The 20,404-nt window shown below is 46.8% G+C and overlaps 1 protein-coding gene across 1 annotated transcript in view; it reads left to right on the forward strand.

Annotated features, from left to right (window-relative positions):
- The window catches only part of GABBR2 (gamma-aminobutyric acid type B receptor subunit 2), a gene marked incomplete at both ends in the record, with an annotated part of 366,596 nt that overhangs the window by 310,313 nt on the left and 35,879 nt on the right, over positions 1–20,404 (forward strand). Inside the window, one exon of the mRNA XM_082842255.1 lies at positions 2,236–2,358. Coding sequence (XP_082698381.1) covers positions 2,236–2,358 — 123 coding nt within the window. The remainder of the gene's footprint in view (positions 1–2,235; positions 2,359–20,404) is intronic.

Here is a 20,404-nt window from a genome sequence, read left to right on the forward strand (position 1 = left end):
GACAATGGCCCCAGCTCCTAACTGGCCTCCTACTGCAGGATCCCGCCTCAGGTTCACCCCTTAATGCTGCAGAGAGCTCCCCATCATGCTGATGCTTAAAGACGCTTAAACCTCCAGTGGCCCCCATGAGGCCCCATCACATGTCATGCAGGCTCTCTCTCTCCAGCCAGCCCTGTTTCCAGCCACCCCCAACCGACCCCATGCACACCCAGCCACACAGAGCCTCTCACAGAAAGAACAGGGTGTTTCAGACGAAAGAACCAGCACCTACAAATGCCTGGGAAAGGATCGGAACCTGCGGCAGGTGGTGCCTTATAGGAAGTAGAACCTGAGCCCTAGGCAGGAGACAGTGACCTTGAACTTGCTCAACAGCACCACTTTCCCCTGGCCTTTTCCTGAGAGCTCATTCATTCATTCTCCACAAGTTCCTCAAGAAAGTTTGAGAGCCAGCACAAGGCACCAGGGCACAGAGGGGAGACTGGATGGTCACTGCCTTGGTTCTGATAGGAACACAGTTGCAGCATGGACCCCATGCAGGGCATACCCGGATTCACAGAGGGGCAGCTGCTCAGGCTCAATCTTGAAATCAGGGTAGGAGGGCACCAGCAGAAAGGTGGGGGAAGGAACTTCCAGGGGTCAGGTGTAGTGTGTGCAAATGCCTGGGGCTCAAACAGCCCTGGGTGAGCATTAAGCAGGGAGGGCCCTCCCAGCCTGTCCACTAAGTCCTCAGCTCCTCAGGCATTTCTTCCCTGTGGCCCAATTTCTCAAGGCTAACAGGGAGCTGCCTGGTTCCCCTGAGGGCAGGGGTTAAACCAGGTTTCTACAAGCTATCAGCAGTTCACTGAATGCTTCTGAAAAATCTCAGAGGGGGCTTTGCCAGTGCCCCACCCCCAGGTAAAGTGGTCTTGGTGGATTTGATCTCTTTGGCAGTAACTCAGCAGTACTTTCTTGTTCTTTTCACAGTTTGGCCACAGAGAAGTCTCTTGAGTTTCTATTTCTCCTTTAAGGATGGCTTTAATCATTAAAAGCCAGACCTGGCGATATTTCTTAAGCTTCTGCTTCAGTTTTGTTTATTTTTCTATAGTCTTTTCTAGAACTACTTCATCACATTAGCTTTTGTTTGGCATTGGGGTGGGGGGTGAGGACACATAAACGTGCAATGAGTGAAATACAGGTTAGCTTTGCCCCAGACAGCATTTGTCCCCAGGCCAGTCCCCATCAAACGGACATAAAGTGGAGTGGGACCTTCACAGTGTAATAAAGATACCCCAAGCTGCAAAGTGGGATGGGAATTATATTTCTTCTTTATATATTCCTTCATCTCAATTCAACCAGGCAAACTTCTAAGTATCGACTGCATGCCAGGCCCTGCTAGGTGCTGAGGGCAAACAAATAAATAAAACAGGCTTCCCTTTTGTCAGGGGTTCCCCAGTTTACTGAGGAGGGCAGATGTGTATACAACTTAATATAGCATCTGGTCACTGTAGAGCCTGGTAGGTGCTGTAAATGTTTGAGGGTGTGCACTCTGGAGAGAGGAGGAGCTTGGTTCGAATCTAGGCTTCACCTCCTAGTATCTATATTCCACTGAGCAAGTTACTTGGCCCCCAGCACTAGCCTCAGTTTCTTCATCTGAAAATTGGGAATAATAATAGTATTTGCCTTTGTATGAGATGCTGTATGTAAAACAATCAACCTAGAGGTAGGCACAGTGTAAGTGTTCACTAAATGTTAGCATTTGTATTTATTCTCCTTCTTGTAGTTATGACTATTACTATTCATAAGTATAAGTATTGAACTTATTAAGTATGATTAAGTCTGGGAACAGAGTGCTATGGGAGTAATTAGTTCTGCTGTGGGAGTTAGGGAGGCTTCGTGGAGGAGGCGAAATGAATCTGGGTCTCTAAGGATTATTTGCCACATAGAAAGAAGAGTGTTCCAGACAAAAGAGCCAGCACCCACAAAGGCCTGGGGTGAAAATCACAGCAGGGCCAGAACCTGGGAGTCCTCAAATTTAACTAAGTATATGTGTGTGTTTGGGGCATGGACAAGCCAAGCTCATGAAAGGCCTTGAATGCCAAGCAAAGGAGCTTGGCTGGATTTATCCTGTGGGCGATGGGGAGTCTGAGGAAATTTTCAACCTGGGGGTGACGCCATTCAGTCACCCACCTGACCTGGCGCCTCGGCTGCTGTTTGGGAGGCCCTCTCATGTCCCTTCTGCCCCTGCCCTCTCTGCAGATCATCAAGGACCAGAAACTGCTAGTGATCGTTGGGGGCATGCTGCTGATTGACCTGTGCATCCTGATTTGCTGGCAGGCTGTGGACCCCCTGAGAAGGACGGTGGAGAGGTACAGCATGGAGGTAAGCACCTGGCACCAGCAGGATGGAGGCCTATGCTGCTCCCAGCCCACCCCGCCCGGGGACGGCAAGGCAGCACATCTCCTCTACTGCCCCAGGTACGCTTCTTGAGAAGAAATTGAGGTGGTTACGGGGAAATCATCATAGGTCCACGTGGGTCCACATTCCCTATCAGGAACGTCTCATTATTTCCGTTTCCTTCCATTTGAGATATATATTATTTCAGGAGGGCCAAATATAAGGTCTTCACTCCTGGAAAAAAATGGTGAAAGAATTTGTCTAGGTGTATTAATATATGCAGAATTGAGGGGAAATGTTGGGTCGTTTAAACCAGTATATTCTCTACACATTGTAGAAGCCCCCATTTATATGATCCATCAGCCTAGATATTACATTGCATTTTTAATCTCTCCTTTAAAGTGAGTTCCCTAAGGAGTGCTCGTAGGGAATAAACACTCTGATAGCTCCTCCAGTTACTAGAGGATCTTCAAAGTGATGTGTTGCCAAAAAGAAGAACCTTACATAAAAGTACCGTTAAATATATATTTTAGTAGTCTTGCGTTGGGCCTTGCTCTTAACTCACACTGGTCTTCCTAGGGTGCTCCAGTTAGAAAAGTTCAAGATTAGAGAAGTTGTAGTTTTGTCGACTTTCTCCTAGAAGTGTTAAACATGCCTTTGTCGGAAAGAGCCAGCTGAACGGCAGTGGCTGTACAGTACAATTTCCCTACAGTGTAGCAGATTCTATTGAGAAAACTGAAGTTTCCTCCAGTTCTCTCACTGCACTATTAGGGAAATCTTTTTGTGGGATTTAGTGTGAATTTTATCAATAAAACTAAACTGGAAACAGTCATTTTATGCATTGAAGACAGAGGTTTTTATCCTTCTGGACAAGAAGGGTTTTCTAGCAAATAAGATGCCGGGCCTCGTTTGTCTGGAGACAGGCAGAGGGTTCGCTCCGCCCGGTAAGAAGTTATGCAGTTGGAGCAGTGGCAGAGAACGCCGTTTCCTGACAGCGCAGATTTAGGGGAAGGATTTAAGGCTGTGCGCCTCCATCTCACTGCCTTACGTGTCCATCCGGGGAGGAAGCGGGACTCCAGACAGGCACAATCAGACCTGGCAGAGGACAGACCTGCGCTGGCTGTGCCCATGGGCCAAGGGGGCAGGAGCTCAGCTGAAGTCACTCGCACAGACGGGCTGTGGCTAGAGGGGAGGTGACATCTGGTCATCACTCATCTGCACAGTTGGCGAAGGAGCAGACCTGCCCCCAACTCCATCCCAGGGGAATTCACCACCCACCACCAGGATTTGGAAATCCAGACAGGCTATCAACAGGAGGAAGGGCTGTTACTGGCTAACCGGGCCCCCTGGCTAGGGAGAGCCTGGGGTGATGATAATCACAGCAATAATGCTAATAACAGTAATAACAGTGGTGATGCTGGTAGCTAGATGTGTGTGTTAATTCACTGAATCCTCACAATAACTCTGTGGAATAGGTGCTACCCTGAACTCTATGTTAATGATGAGGAAACAGAAACCCAGAGAGATTATATAAGGCACCCAAGGTCACCTAGCAGGTTAGTGGCAACACCACCAACTATCGTCTCCCCCACTCCCCCACCCTGCCTTTCAATACACAACAGCACTTCATAGTTTTCAGGTGTATCCACAGACCCTTGGTCACTGGTCTGTGAAGTGGGTTGGGCAAAGAAGTGTTTTCACATTTTGCAGACGAAGCCTAAAAATAGGTAACAGGCAGACTGAGCGCCCAGGATATCAGGGAAGGAGAAAAGGCAAGTCAGGCGGAGCCCACGGGAGGACCTGGAGCTGGGGCAGATGGGCAGAGAGCAGACCCCGCTGGGTTGATGCTGAGCCCAGTGGCAGCCGGCGAGGCAGGGCACTGTCACCTCCGCTCAAGGTTAAGGTGGGGGCGGAGCGTGCACAGGATCCCCTGGGATCTGGCTGTGGTGGGAGAGGCTGCAGGGCTAGAGTCGGCGACTCTGGAAATAAATCCAGGAAGCCTGTCCTCCTGGACCGTTTACAGGAGGTAGACCTTGTGCAGACCATAAGTATGAGGGACAGTTTGCTACCACCCACATTACCTTTCTTCCTTGCTCTCTGTAGTAAGTACTGCTGCTCTCCATGGCTCCGCACATACAACGCAAGCCCATTCCAGACCTTCCAGGGAATGGTTTTCAAACTGAGGAGCAGCTGGGTGCCACGGAAGTGCTTCTCTGTGTAGATGAGGAAACTGAGCCTGGGAAGGAAGGGGGTCCTGCCCGCGGCATCTAGACTTTTGAAGGGGGGTGGCTGGAGGAGAGCCACATCCCTGGCTCGAGTTCCCCACACCTTGTCTCTGTGTTTCCCTCCAAGTATCTGTGGAGATTTCTCTCTAAACATTTCCTGGCCTGATCCTCGTTTCTCCTCTAATTTTAGGGTTGCCCTGTCATTCTGTTGCCATGGTAGCAGAACCTTTGATTTGTCGACCCACAGCCCTGTCGGTTTATTGTCATTTTCCACCAAACATCGCTAAACTATCAGTTGATTTCCCTCAGACCCTCCTCTGTGAGACTCAGCATGATGGTTGAACAGTGTGCCCAGGGACTAAGGGGTCCTAAGTTCTCCTCAAGGGGCTGTTTGCTCCAGAACCCCCAGTGAGAGAGAAAGTTTATGCTTGGGGGATAGGTGATCAAAGATCTCTGTGGTCTGTTCTCTCCTCCCCTCAGACCACACCTACCTCGGATGCCTTTGGTCGTTCTGGACACTCTAAACACCTCAGGATGCCAGTCACAGGCCTTGCTCTGTGTTGCACTTTCAAGCCTTTGCCCATGCTGTCCCCGCTTCCAGAACCTTCTCTGACAAGTAAATGAACTTCAGTTCCAGGCCCCCCTGTATTAGCCAATGTGTTCCTGAGCTCCACCAGATTTAAGCGCCTGCTCTTCCCCACTCCGGTCCCCAGCATCTAGGCATCCCCTGTCAGGACACTTAGCATGCTGTTCACCCCTGCTGAGTGCATTTCTGCCCCACCCACCCCTCCTGGGCCACATAGATCACTCTCCCGCACCACCCAGCCCAGCACTGCCGCATGCTGGGAGACCTCACCTCGCTGGGGAGACAGAGGTGAGCACAACAGCGCGACACCTTGAGCTCATGGGGCCCACCAGCTAGTGGGGGGCAGACGGTAAACATGCAAATAAGCACAGTCACTTTAGATTGCACAGATTCTGATAGCAGCTGGAAGTAAATAAACAAGATGAAGGGTTTGAGAATAACAGAAGAGTTCCAGAATAACTCGTGGAAGAGATTCTCTCAGTGCAAGTGTCCAGGGAATGAAACTCTGATTCTGGAGTCCGACTGGAGGCATCCTGGCTCCACATTTATTCATTTGTACATAATAAATATTTATATAGCACTTGTCATGTGCTAGACACTGTTCTAAATACATGATGTTTATCATTTTAAAGGAGTTTTTATGCTTAATTAATAGACTTTATTTCTTAGACCAGTTTTAGGTTTACAGAAAAATTTAATAGAAAGCATAGAGAGTTCCCATATATGTCCCACCCCACACCCCATAGTTTCCCCCATTATTAACATCTTGCATTATGTGGTATGTTTGTTACAATTGATGAACCAATACTGACACATTGTTATTCGCTAGAATCCATAGTTTACATAGAATTCACTCTTTGTGTTGTACATTCTATAGCTTTTGCCCAATGCATAAAATTATGTATCTACCATTACAGTGTCATACAGAAGAGTTTCACTGTCTGAAATATCCTCTATGCTCACCAACCCCTGGCAGCCACTGACCTTTTACTGTCTACATAGCTTTGCCTTTTCCAGAATGTCATATAGTTGGAATCATACACCATGTAGCCTTTTTAGACTGGCTTCTTTGACTTAACAATATGCATTTAAGATTCCTCCATGTCTTTTCATGACTTGATAGCTCATTTCTTCTTATCAATGAATAATATTCTATTGTATGGATGCATCACAGTTTATTTGCCCACTGAAGGACATCTTGGTTGCTTCCAAGTTTGGGTAATTATTAATAAAGCTGCTATAAGCATTTTTGTGTAGGGTTTTATGTGGACGTAAGTTTTCAACTAATTTGGGTAAATACCTAGAATCAGGATTGCTGGATCATATTCTACGAGTATGTTTAGTTTTGCCAAACTGTCTTGCAAACTGGCTGTACCATTTTGCATTCCCATCAGCAATGAAGGGGAGTGTCTGTTGCTCCATCCTCGTCATCATTTGGTGTTGTCGGTATTTTGGATTTTAGCCATTCTAATGAGTGTGTGGTAGTACCACGTTGTTTTAATGTACAATTTCCTAATGACATATGATGTGGAACATCCTTTCATATACTTACAGTATTTGCCACACGTATTTCTTCTTTGGTGAGGTATATGTTCAGATCTTTTACCCACTTTTTCATTAGATTGTCTTCTTATTGTTGAGTTTTAAGAATTCTTTGTCTATTTTGTTTGTTTGTGGTGGTTGTTTTTGGCCGCACCGCACAGCTTGTGGGATCTTAGTTCCCCAACCAGGGATTGAACCCAGGGCCAGAGCAGTGAGAGCACCAAGTCCTAACCACTGGACCGCCAGGGAATTCCCTCTTGGTATATTTTGGATACAAGAACTTTATCATATATATATTTTGCAAATAATTTCTCTGAGTCTGTATCTTGTCTTTTCATTCCCTTAACATTGTCTTTAGCAGAGCAGAAATTTTTTACTTTAATGTAGTCCAAGTTAACAATTTTTTATTTCATGGACCATGTTTTTGGTGTTGTGATCTGAAAACTCATTGCCAAACCCATGGTCACCTAGATTTTCTCCTGTTATCTTCCAGAAGTTTTATAGCTTTGTGTTTTACATTTAGGTCTATGATCAAGTTTGAGTTAATTTTTGTAAAAGGTGCAAGGTCACTGTCTAGATTCATTTTTATGCATGTAAATGTCTAGTTGTTCCAGCACCATTTGTTGAAAATACTGTCCTTTCCCCACTGGATTGCGTTTGTGTCTTTGTCATAGATGAGTTGACTGTATTAGTGTGGGTCTATTTCCGGACTTAGATTCTGTTTCACTGACCTATTTGTCTGTTCTTTCACTAATCCCACACTGTCTTGATTCATAGTTTTATGGTAAGCCTTGAAGTCAAATAAGTTGAATAATATCAGTTCTCTGACTTTTATTCTTCAATATAGTGTTGGCTATTCTGGGTCTTTTATAAAAAGTCTCCATATAAACTTTAGAATCAGTTTGTTAATATCCACAAAGTAACTTGCTGGGATTTTGATTAGGATTGCATTGATTCTGTAGATGAAGTTGGAGAAAATTGACATCTTAACAATATTGTGTCTTTCTATTCATGAACATGGAATCTACTTTGATTCAATCTACTTTGTTTGTTTTTGTTTTTTTTAACATCTTTATTGGAGTATAATTGCTTTACATTGTTGTGTGATTCAGTCTACTTTGATTTCTTTCATCAGAGCTTTGTAGATTTCCTCATATAGATTTTATATATATTTTGTTAGATTTACACCTAAGTATTTTATTTTGTTTTTGGTGCTAATATAAATGGTGTTGTGTTTTTGTTTTTGTGTTTGTTTTTGCAAAAGTCTTTTGAATCCTACAACCTTGTTATAATTGCTTGCTAGTTCCAGGAGGGTTTTTGTTGATTCTTTGGGACTTTCTACATAGACAGTCATGTCATTGACAAAAGGACAATTTTGTTTTTTCCTTCCCAATCCATATGCATTTTATTTCCTTTCTTGTCTTATTTTTGTATTCGCTAGCACTCCCAGTACAATGTTGAATAGGAGTGGTGAGAGAGAACACCCTTGCCTAGTTTCTGATCTCAGAGGGAAAGCACCTAGCTTCTCAACATTAAATGTGATGTTAGTATATCTTTTTTTTTTTCCTAAATGGTTTAAAAATATATACAAAGTGGTTCTGCTGTCCAAAGCTGAGGGTGCCTTTGGGGAGGTGACAGGAAGGACAAATGATGACACAGGCAGAGCCTGGGTCATTAGGGACCTTGTGTGCTAAGCAGAAGAGTTTAAAATTCAAAATGAAAGACATTTAATCAGGGAGTGACATGATCAGATTTGACCTGGCGGCAGGGTGAGAACAGATGAAGGGGTGAGGCTGAAGGCCCAGCAGTGGCTCAGAGATGGTTTCTGCAGTAATCCAGGCAGGAGCCGATGGCAACCTAAAGCAGGACAGTTGCAGTGGGAACAGAGAGAAGTGGGTGGATTGGAGAGATAATAAGGAAGCAGACGTGACAAGGCTTGGTGATTAATTGACTCTAAGGGGGAAGGAGGGCAGGGAGGCAGCAAGGGCAATGCCCGGATTTCTGAGTGGGTGGTGGATGGCGAACCTCATCACCGAGGTCAGGTGCAGAATGAGGAGTGGGTTTTGGAGGGCATGTGAGGGGTTCATTTCTGGACAGAAAGAAGATTGGATGCAGGGTCCTAGAGCACAAGGGAGCAGTTTGTCCAGTAGATAGAGATTTGGGGGAGGGGCAGTTAATACATTGAGGATGGGAGCTGTGGGGATGAGTGTGGTCTCCCAGAGAGTGGGTACAGTCAGAGTGAAGATGTCCTGACTGGAGCCCGAGGAGTAACTAAGCAGTGATGGGAACAAGAGGAGAAGCCAGGGCAGGGGACTCTGATGTAGTGGTCAGTAACAGAGCGGGTAGCCAGGAGAGAGGGCTGCCCACAGACAGGAGCAAGGGAGAGAAAGCTGTTCCCGCACAGGAGGAATCTGAGGAAGGAAGGAGGGTCTCCAGAGATGAACGCTCCAGACCAAGGCAAGGACCGACAGGCTCCCTCACCCTCCACCCAATGACTTGGCCCCGTCCTCAGTACTCCTGCATCGCACCTTGCTTCCTCTGCTTTACGGAGTCTGAGGGGAAGATGGCTGTTTCTGCATTTCACAGGTAGCAGGGGTGGATAAATCTGCCAAGTATGTTAAAAAGGTTTTTAAAATACAATTTATATTCCTGGGAAAAGGGAAAAACTCTCCTTTTTTGTATACCTACAATACTAGTGGCGATGGTGAATAGGTATTGGACATACGGGTGTGGGGTTCAGGGAGAGGTGTGGGCTGGAGATGGAAAGTTGGATGCAGTCAGCATATAGATGACACAAAGCCTTGGGAGAGAGCACTGGGGGGCATTTAAATGGAGACAAGAAGGGACCAAGGACAGACCCTCAATTATTCCCATGTTTGGAGACCCGGGAGGTAGAAGGGAAATAGCAAAGGAGACCTAGAAGGAGAAACCATAGAGACAGAAAGAAAATCAGATGAGTCTGGTGTCTAGGAAACCAGATGAAGAAAATGTCTCAAGGAGGAAGTTTTGATGAAGCGTGTCAAACGCTACTTTTAGATCAAGTAAGATGAAAACCAAGAATTGAGACTGTGTATGTGTGTGCATATACACACACACCCATGTGGGTTTTTGTTTTTGGTGGGGTTTTTTTTGCTTTTAAGGAAAATAATTTGAGATAATTTCCCCTGAAGTGAAAGCAGTGCATACTGATGGTGTGAAGACAGCCTGCGAATCTAGGTGGAAGGATTCTTTGCTTTTTCCCAAGCTTTTCTCCTCTACCAGGCCACCACCTACGCCTCCACTTGACCATTCTGAAATGGTTTTGAAATGGAGAGGAGATGGCGGACAGCACTAAAGACCACCAATGTTGAACCCCCAGAGAGCCCCAGGCAGCCACTGAGGCAGCATCCTGAGGCTGCCTCTGCTCCCTGAGCCTCCCCCCATCCGCTTCCCAGACAGGTGGCAGCAGAGACAGAATCACGTGCAAGTCGGTCACCCACGGGAGCTCCGTACGTCTGTGACGTTCACTTACGGAAATGGCAGCAGGCTGTCCACACCGGCTGCCTGACAGCCCGCCTCAAGAACCGCCTGCGTTCTGGATTCTGTGCCTTTCTGGCCATTTGGGCAGTGACCAAGTAAAGGGCAGTGTGGGACAGAGGAGGATTTCAGCCTTTCCTCCATATTCCATGCTTTGACCATGCTTTTTGAAGCAAATGGGGTATCTGGAAGTCATGGACCGCCCTTGGCTCTGAAACTGGCATCTTATTTCAGTTATGTTTCTATGGAAATGGATATTGGAAGAGGCAAATACATAGAGTTTTAAATAATTTTAACTCTTATCTTCTGCCTCCCTCTACAGCTGCTCTGAAAAAAATCCAATCCTAAAGCAGACACTTTCAGGAACGTCTGGTATCTTCATAAAGCTTGTCCAAGCTCCATCTCACACTATTTATTTTGAAAAAAAGAGACAACAGAATGCCCAGGGTGAGGGGCATGCTAAGGGTCAAGGTGAACCCTGCTCTCTGGGCTGCACACGGGCAGCCTGGTGGCCCAAGGCTTTGATGCCAAGGTCACATTCCAAGTGATGGGTCATCGCCACCAGCCCTGAACAGTAGGACAGGTCTCTCATCCATAGTCATCCATGGGGTTCTGGATGGCCGTCCTCAGGCCACACCCGGATGCAGACCACGCCCCAGACAGGGTAGTGGGACTCTGCAAGGACTTCGGGTGGGTTCATTAGCTGAGAGCCACCCCAGTGAGCCTGACTAACTCCTCCCAGGAGAGGACTACACCATCTGATGTTCTGACCATGCCATTCTGCTGTTTAAAATCCTCGCCATTAAAAAAATGTCATGAAGAACCTAGGGGTAAGACAGGAATAAAGACACAGACCTACTAGAGAATGGACTTGAGGATATGAGGAGGGGGAAGGGTGAGCTGTGACAAAGCGAGAGAGAGGCATGGACATATATACACTACCAAACGTAAGGTAGATAGCTAGTGGGAAGCAGCCGCATAGCACAGGGAGATCAGCTCGGTGCTTTGTGACCGCCTGGAGGGGTGGGATAGGGAGGGAGACGCAAGAGGGAGGAGGTATGGGAACATATGTATATGTATAGCTGATTCACTTTGTTATGGAGCAGACTAGCACACCATTGTAAAGCAATTATACTCCAATAAAGATGTAAAAAAAAAAAAAATCCTCGCCATCAGCTAGAGGATGAAGCCCTCACTCCTTAGCAGTTCAAGGGGACCTCGATGACCCAGTGACCTGGCCTCATTTGCCTCCCCTGCCTCATCTCTCGGCCCCTCCCTCGCTCCCTGTGCTCAGCTCCCCTTATTAATGGCACGTCTCCAAAATGTCACACGCTCTCCCCCCACGCCTCTGCATTTGCTGTCCTCCTCTACCCAGAACACCCTCCTTCCCACCCCAATACCCTGTCTTCATGTAAAAAATTCCTACTTGACCTTCAAGAGTCAGTCAGAAGCATCTTCTCCAGGAGCATTTGGAACAGTGGGCTGCCTTGGATGCCTTTGTCTAGGCCCCCGCCTCACCCTGTTGGCCCCCTCATCTGGTCACAACAGTGGTAATTATTTGTCTGTGCACCTGGCCCCTCCTAGTCTGTGACCTCCTCAGAGGCCAAGGCCATCCGTGTGTCCCCAGCACCCACTGGCAGGGTCTGGCTCACAGTAAGTGCTCGGTAAATATTTATTGAATAAATTGTTCCCTCCACCTAGAACTCTCTCCCCATGCCTCCATATGTCCGAATTCAACCCATCTGTCTGGGCCCATTAAGCCGGCTTCTCCAAGAAATGGCTTTGCCAAGCTGCAATTTAATTTAATATTACACCCTCACCTTTTATCAAGGGCCCAATTACGGGGCTAAAGCTGCCAATTGAAGAATGATTCAGCATCTTCTATAAAAGGCTATTGTTCAGTTTGTGACTTAATGCCCCTGAGATAAAGATCCACAGGATAGATCCTCACAGACTTTAGTGCCAGGAAATGGGCTGTGCTTCCCCACCACCACCCGCCATGAACTTGTATCTCCTTCCTTCCTTCAATCAAGCAATCATAACTGAATAAGCCACTCTGTTTTCTTTTTAACCTTGGCTGCCAGAAAGTTGGAGCCAAATTCAACACTCAGCCACAATAACCATCTTTTCTCAGGTTCCTGGAGGATTATCTCGCCTTCTGATTGTTTGTCTTTATTTTTAATTGTCCTGTTGTGTTTGGGCTTTTATTTTGTGCTGCCTCAGCCCCTTTGGGAGAGGAGGCAAGGTGTAAGTTCCAGATTAAGTTATTAAAATGAGAATGCTAGATGAGATTTAATTGGAATGATATGCCAAAGAGATGTTTTAAAGATGCCTGCAGACAACCTCCTTCTGGCAAGGGTCCCAGCTGCAGTCAGCATTGTGGACCCCATGTATGGACAGACAGCTCTGCCAGCCACAGCCAGGTTTCTGGAACATCTTGCCTCAGAAGGCATCTTAGGTCCATGGGAGACTGCAGTTTATTTCAGCTTCCTTACTGGCTTCCCTAGTGTCTTCAGGAGGTACTTGGGATCCGGAGGCCCCTCAGGACACAGAGCAAAAGATGCAGAGCCATTGTACCAGGGGACAGCCCTGAGGCAAGAAATTCTCTGGTCTCTACCTGTCCAGGTGCTCTGCAGGGGGTGGGCTGTTTACTAGGAATTTTCAAGTGCCATGGAGCAGAACAGCTGGAAAACTGTCTGCAGTACTGGCCTCTTCTGACCACTTGTGTCTTGCTAAAGCCATTCCAGTTCTTGAGCAAAGACTACCTTTAAATTTTGATGATTTTCCCCCATGTCCATGTTGGCAGAAACACAGGCTGTGGCACCCACAGAAGCATTCCCTCTTTTTTGTGGGGGAATTCCAACCAACCCACCTCTTTGGAAATGGTGTGTCATCCCGGTGCTCCTTCAGCATTTATGGGGGGCCTGTTGTGTGCTGTGCTCAGGCTCCCTCGAGGACTGCAGTCTGATGGGCAAAATTAAATGCACACAGGGTGGGTTGTCGTCTTCTCCATGACGCATGTCCGCAGACTCTTGGTCTTACGTTTGACTTACTGGGCTTACTTTTCTAAAATATGAGCCAGGATCGTGTTTGGATGTAATGTCCCTCAGAGGGTGAACAGTGAGAGAGAACAGGGTGTGCTAGGTTTTGCTGTGGTAACAACAACAGCAACAAAACTCAGTGGATTAAAACAACAGAGACTTCACTCATCATAGCACTTGTTCATAGAGGATCCATTGTAGCTTCCGCCCATAGCATCCTCACTCCAGGACACAGCTGGTGGGGCACCTTCTGGGACAGTTTTTGTGGCAACGGGAAAGAGTGTATGGCAAGTGACTTTTAAAGCTTCAACTCCAGACTGCCACATGTCACTTCTACTCATATTTCATCAGCCCTATCATGTTAATTCTTCATGCCTGGGTTCAGTGGGGCAGGAAAGAGCAGTCCTACTATGTGCCCAGGAGAGAAAGAACCAGGAATCGATGTTCAGCCATAATGACTACTGTAGTGCCTCCCATCCACTTTCTAATCACTGTCACAGCTGCTGCCCCCCATTCGAATGTGAGCTCCATGAGAATAGGGAGGGAGCGGAGTTGTATATTATTCTCTGCTGTATCCCCAGCACCTGCAAACGTGCCTGGCACATAGTACACACTCAATAAATAATATCAGTTGAACAATTGAATGAAGCCCGTCTTAGGGCAATTTTATTATGAGATCAATGAAATATTCTCTGAGAAGTTCTGTGCTAGTCCTGCATACTCTACTGTCAAATCCTATCCTAATCCATCACTTCTGTCCATCTTCACTGCTGCCACCAAGGACCCAAGTACCATCATCTCCCACCATCTCGCATCCCAGAGGGGCCACTATGAGGCAGAACTACAGCTGCCACACAATGGACAACAGCGTTGATGAGTAAAGAACCTTTATTGTGTAGGCCACTAAGTTGTTGTTTATTGTTGTTGCCACAACTTTCTAAGCATGTTCCCTGCTTCTACTCATAGACCCTTCCAAGCCATTCTCCATGGCAGACATATATCTTTTTTTTTTTTTTTTTTTTTAAGGCTGCATTGGGTCTTCATTGCTGCACGCAGGCTTTCTCTAGTTGTGGCCAGGGGGCGCTACTCATCATTGCGGTGCACGGGCTCCTCATTGCAGTGGCTTCTCTTGTTGCGGAGCGCAAGCTCTAGGCACACGGGCTTCAGTAGTTGTGGCTCGCGGGCTCTAGAGTCCAGGCTCAGTAGTTGTGGCACACAGGCTTAGTTGCTTCATGGCATGTGGGATCTTCCTGGACCAGGGCTCGAACCCATGTCCCCTGCATTGGCAGGCGGATTCTTAACCACTGCGCCACCAGGGAAGCCCTATCTTTTTTTTTTAAGATGTAATTCACGTAACATAAAGTTCAGTTTTAAAATGTATACTGCAGTGTTTTTTAATATTGTATATTCGTAAAGCTGTACAACCTATCCTCTCTATCTAATTCCAGAAAATTTTCATCACCCCAAAAAGAAACCCTGTTCCTTTTACACATCACCCTCTATTTCCCCTTCCCTCCAGCCCCTGCCAACCAGTAATCTACTTCATGGCTGTGTGGATTTGGCTACTCCGTAGATTTCATATCAATGGAATCATACAGTATGTGGCTTTTTGTGGCTTCTTTGACTTAGCATAATGTTTTTAAGGTTATTCCATGTTGTAGTATGTATTGGTACGTCATTCCTTTCTATGGCTCAATAATATTCCCCTATATGGATGTGCCACATTTCATTTGTCCATTCATCAATTGAGGGATATCTGGGTTGTTTCCACTTTTTGACTATTATGAGCAATGCTGCCATGAGCATTTATGTACAAGTTTTTATGTGAACATATGTTTTCAATTCTCTTGGGTATGTGTGTGTGTGTGTGTGTGTGTGTGTGTGTGTGTGTGTGTGTGTGTGTGTGTATAGAGAGAGAGAGAGAGAGAGTGAGAGAGAGAGAGAAAGAGACGGGTAGAATTGCTATGTCATATGGTAACTGTTTAACATTTTTAGGAATTGCTAGACCGTGCCACAGTGGTTGCACCATTTTACATTCCCACCAGCTATGCACGAGGGGTCCAGTGTCTCCATATTGTCACCAACACTGTTATTTATCTGCCTGGTTGATTATAGGTGTGAAATGGTATCTCACTGTGGTTTTGATGAGAATGACTGTCAAATGACTAGTGATGTTGAGCAACTTTTCCTGTACTTATTGGCCATTTGTATATCTTCTTTGGAGAAATATCTACTTAAGTCCTTTGCCCATTTCTAATTGAATTCTTTATCCTTTTGTTGTTGAGTTGTAAGAGTTCTTTACATAAAGATAGGCTAGATTTGTGGTTTTCAATCCTGGCCACATCACCCCAGAAAAGATCTTTTTCAAAATACTGGTACTCGTGTCACACCCCCCAGAAATTCTGATTTAATTGATTTAGAAAGAAGCCTGGACATTGGGATTTTTTAGAAATTGCCATGGGTTCTGGTGTGCAGCCAGGGTTGAAACTTTCTGAACCAGAGCCTCACCAACCTATAGGAAGGGCCCAGGACTGCACTTTGGATACCAGAGTTAGAAACCGACCCAGGACAATACATTTAAGGCTAAAAAATGAGGGAAGAAAAACCTGAATCCAAGAAACCTGAAGTCCACGTGGCCCCTACCAACCCTTACCCCAATTCCCAGCTAGAGACTGTGATGGTGACAAAGGAAATGCAGACTGGGGGGTGGGGCCTGGGAAGGTTCACATGTGTGGATCCCACAGAGCTGAATGAGCCCCTCCAGTCTCATGTTTTCCTGAAAGTCCTTGAATCATCATTTGAACAATTGTTTCCCCAGTGGAAGTCAGAGAGCAAGGAATAGGAAAGAAAGAAAAACTACGAGTTTTCTATTTCTGTAGCATTTTTCATTGCAGTTGAGAGGCAGAGGGTGAGCAAATTGCAGACCAGAACTTTAGGTGGGTTAAAAAAACAGCTGCAGGAAGCCACCAACCACAGAAACCAACAAGGAAGCAAGGGGCAAGGGAACCACAGTGTCAGGGCACCTCGACACCCACAGTGGCTCTGCAATAGAACCGTTGGCCACTTGGTGGGATGGTCATTATTTTCTGCCACTGTTTGGCTTGGAGTGTCTTCCTAAAGTAACAGTGGATTAAACGGCAAATACTGAGTCACTTTGACCTTGACATAGGGTGGAATACTTCACACGACCCACAGATGTTCAGTTCAGTTCAGAAGACACTGACACAATCTGTGGAGCCCTCCTAAGAGTTCGGGGGACAGCAACATCATCATCCCAATTCTCAGTGCCCAGCCCACCCACTCCCCTGCCCTTCTCTGGACTGGGTCCCTAACCCCAAGTCTGTCCCACATGGGTACAGGTGCTCAACAGTTGGCAAACACATACTGTAATAATAATAGTGCCTCGCATTTCTACAGTATGCACAGTTTACAAAGCACCTTGACAGCCCCATTTTAGAGATGAGGAAACTGAGGCTGGAGAGGTGAACTGACCAGCCTGAGAGGACCTACATATTAGAAAAATACCCAGCCCAGGCCATGTGGTATTAGATGACTTGGAATCAATTCTGCTGGGATTGGTCTGTTGGTTTATTCATACTTCCTGCTTCTTTTTGCCTCAGTCCCGTGTTTTACTTGTTTTTTTTTTTTAATTTATTTATTCATTTATTTATTTTTGGCTGAGTTGGGTCTTTGTTGCTGAGCGCAGGCTTTCTCTAGTTGTAGCGAGTGGGGGCTACTCTTCGTTGCAGTGCGTGGGCTTCTCATTGTGGTGGCTTCTCTTGTTGCAGAGCATGGACTCTAGGAGCGCGGGCTTTCTCTAGTTGCGGCGAGCTGGGGCTACTCTTTGTTGTGGAAGCGGGCTTCTCATTGCGGTGGCTTCTCTTGCTGCAGAGCTTAGGCTCTAGGCGCACAGGCTTCAGTAGTTGTGGCACATGGGCTCAGTAGTTGTGGCTCATGGGCTCTAGAGCACAGGCTCAGTAGTTGTGGCGCACAGGCTTAGCTGCTCCGCGGCGTGTGGGATCTTCCCGGACCAGGGCTTGAACCCGTGTCCCCTGCATTGGCAGGCGGATTCTTAACCACTGCGCCAACAGGGAAGTCCCTTGGTTTTGTTCTAAAGAAAATTTTCTTCATTGATGTTTTCAAAATTATTAGCATCCATTGTGCATAGTGTTCTCTTATAGATATGTAAATCTCTCTCACATCTGTGATTATCTGGTTGATATTTCATTAAGAGTGAAGCACTTGTGAGCAGATGTTCAAATCCAGCAAATTCAGATCTGAGAGCACTGCTTCCAGGTCCAGCCTCGTCCTCAGTAGCTGGTCTGCTCAGCCTTCATCCACGATGCCAACAAAGCTGCATTATCTTGGTAGTAACAATAGCAAAAATAATAACAGAGCTTTTGTTGAGTTCATACTGTGTGCTAGACCTTGTTCCAAGGGCTTTCCTTTATCAACTCATTTAATCCTCACAACAACCGCATGCAGTAGTTACCATTGTTATCCTGGTGTACAGGTGAAGAAACTGAGGCACAGAGGCGTTGAATAGCATGGCCACAGTCACACAGCAAGGAAGTATGTAGCATTTAGCTCATAGTGGTCAAGCAAATGGACTCTGTAGTTAGGCTTAACTTCTGATCCCAGCTCAGCCACTTACTGTGTGAAGTTAGGTAAGTGTCATGGGTTGAACTGTGACCCCACAAAAGATATGTCAACATCCTGGGCTTCCCTGGTGGTGCGGTGGTTGAGAGTCCACCTGCCGATGCAGGGGACACGGGTTCGTGCCCCGGTCCGGGAGGATCCCACATGCCGCGGAGCGGCTGGGCCCGTGAGCCATGGCCGCTGAGCCTGCGCGTCCGGAGCCTGTGCTCCTCAACAGGAGAGGCCACAACAGTGAGAGGCCCGCGTACCGCAAAAAAAAAAAAGATATGTCAACACCCTTACCCCTGGAATCTGTGAATGCAACCTTATTTAGAAGAAGGGTCTCTGCAGATCTAATTAAATTAAAAATCTTAAAATGAAATCATACTGGATTACCCAGATCGGCCATAAATCCAACAAGTGTCATTAAAAGAAGCAGATGAGGAGAGGACACAGACACCAAGGAGAAGGTCACTTGAAGATGGAAACAGAGATCGGAGTGATGCAGCCACAAGCCAAGGAATGCCTGGAGCCACCAGAAGCTAGGAGAGGCACCGCATTCTCCCCTAGAGCCCCCAGAGTGAGCGCAGCTTTGCCAACACCTTGATTTTAGGCTTCTTGCTTTCAGAACTATTCAAGAATAAATTTCTGTTTGTTTTAGGCCACCCAGTTCATGGAAATTTGTTTGGCAACCCTAGGAAACTAGTACAATAAGTGACAACTTCTGAAGACCACAACTTCTGACAACTTTTTTTCTTTTTTTGATGTTGGGGGTAGGAGTTTATTAATTAATTAATTTATTTTTGCTGTGTTGCATCTTCGTTTCTGTGCAAGGGCTTTCTCTAGTTGTGGCAAGCTGGGGCCACTCTTAATCGCGGTGCACGGGCCTCTCACTATCGCGGCCTCTCTTGTTGCGGAGCACAGGCTCCAGACGTGCAGACTCAGTAGTTGTGGCTCATGGGCCTAGTTGCTCCGCAGCATGTGGGGTCCTCCCAGACCAGGGCTTGAACCTGTGTCCCCTGCATTAGCAGGCAGATTCTCAACCACTGCGCCACCAGGGAAGCCCCACAGTTTCTTCATCCATAATACAGGTCTAGATACTAATAATACCCACCTCATAGGGCTTTTGGGAGGATTAGAATGGACAGTGTGCCTATAATGGACACACCCTGTGCCCAGCATATAGAGAGCATTCAATGAAGGTTAGCAACTATAAGAGCATTGTTTATTACCTGTTCCTCGGCAGCCCTGCCCTGAACCCTCTCAAAACTAGTCCCTCCTCTTGCCATTTCCCTGTGTCTGACTCCTTGTCACTGGGCCCCTTGAGACCAGGCCAGCATGTTCCTGGCTTAGGAATCTCAGAGGAATCGAATCTGACTCCCAGATGTAAAGCCCACTCCTCTGAGCCATTATCGCCAGAGCTGCCAGAGTGAGACTATGAACATCCATGCATGGCATTTTACTATTTCACCCAGGAAGTCATTTTCTTACATGATTCAGACACAGAAGTCACAGAGAATTAAATCAAGAAAGGTAACTCCATGGGCTTCCCTGGTGGCACAGTGGTTGAGAGTCCGCCTGCCGATGCGGGGGACGCGGGTTCGTGCCCCGGTCCAGGAGGATCCCACATGCCGCGGAGCGGCTGGGCCCGTGAGCCATGGCCACTGGGCCTGCGCGTCCGGAGCCTGTGCTCCGCAACGGGAGAGGCCACGACAGTGAGAGGCCCGCGTACCACAAATAAAAAAAAAAAAAAAAAGGTAACTCCAGGCTGGAGTGATTTCTGCCAGCCGGTGTGGAGGATTTTCCTGCGTCCACTCAGCTCTTTCTTTCTTATCTGCGTCTTACAGCAGACAGGAAGCCAGCTGACGAGAGACTGCATGTTCATACCAATTATTAAATATATATGGCAGCCTTCTGGAAATGCATTCACATACCAAAGAAATGGAATGCATTCACCAACCCAGGCTCTTGCACTGTGGGCTTTGGAGGAATAATGAGGTAGCTGTAAACACTATGATCCAAGGTTTGCTCCCTATTCTGCCACCTCCTAGCTGTGTGACCTTGGGTGAGTGAATCACCCTCTCTGAGCTTCAGTGCCCATAAGGAAATATCCACTGCTCCTTTACAGGTTTACCATGAGCATTGACTGGGGTCACATGTTCAAGTGCCTAGCACTAAGCCTGACACACAGGTGACCCATCATTGTGACTTTTGTTCCCACTCCCTCAGAACTTTCCAACTCCACAGGGGAGGTAACATAACTTCTCTGCCTGCTTCCCAGGGAGGTCTTGAGGAGCAATGCTGCTTCCTGTGGATAGATTTACACCTTCTAACGCATTTCCACTGAAACTCCACCCACTTAATCCTCACGATCACCCTAAGCAGAGAAAGTTCTCTTCCCATTTTGCGGTTGAGCACGTGGAGGTGCGCGGAGCCACGTGATGGGCTGTGGACCACACAGGTAGCAAGTGGGGCTCAGAGGC

The sequence above is a fragment of the Leucopleurus acutus genome (genome assembly GCF_964270905.1).
Source record: "Leucopleurus acutus genome assembly, chromosome: 7".
NCBI classification, from domain to species: Eukaryota; Metazoa; Chordata; class Mammalia; order Artiodactyla; family Delphinidae; genus Leucopleurus; species Leucopleurus acutus.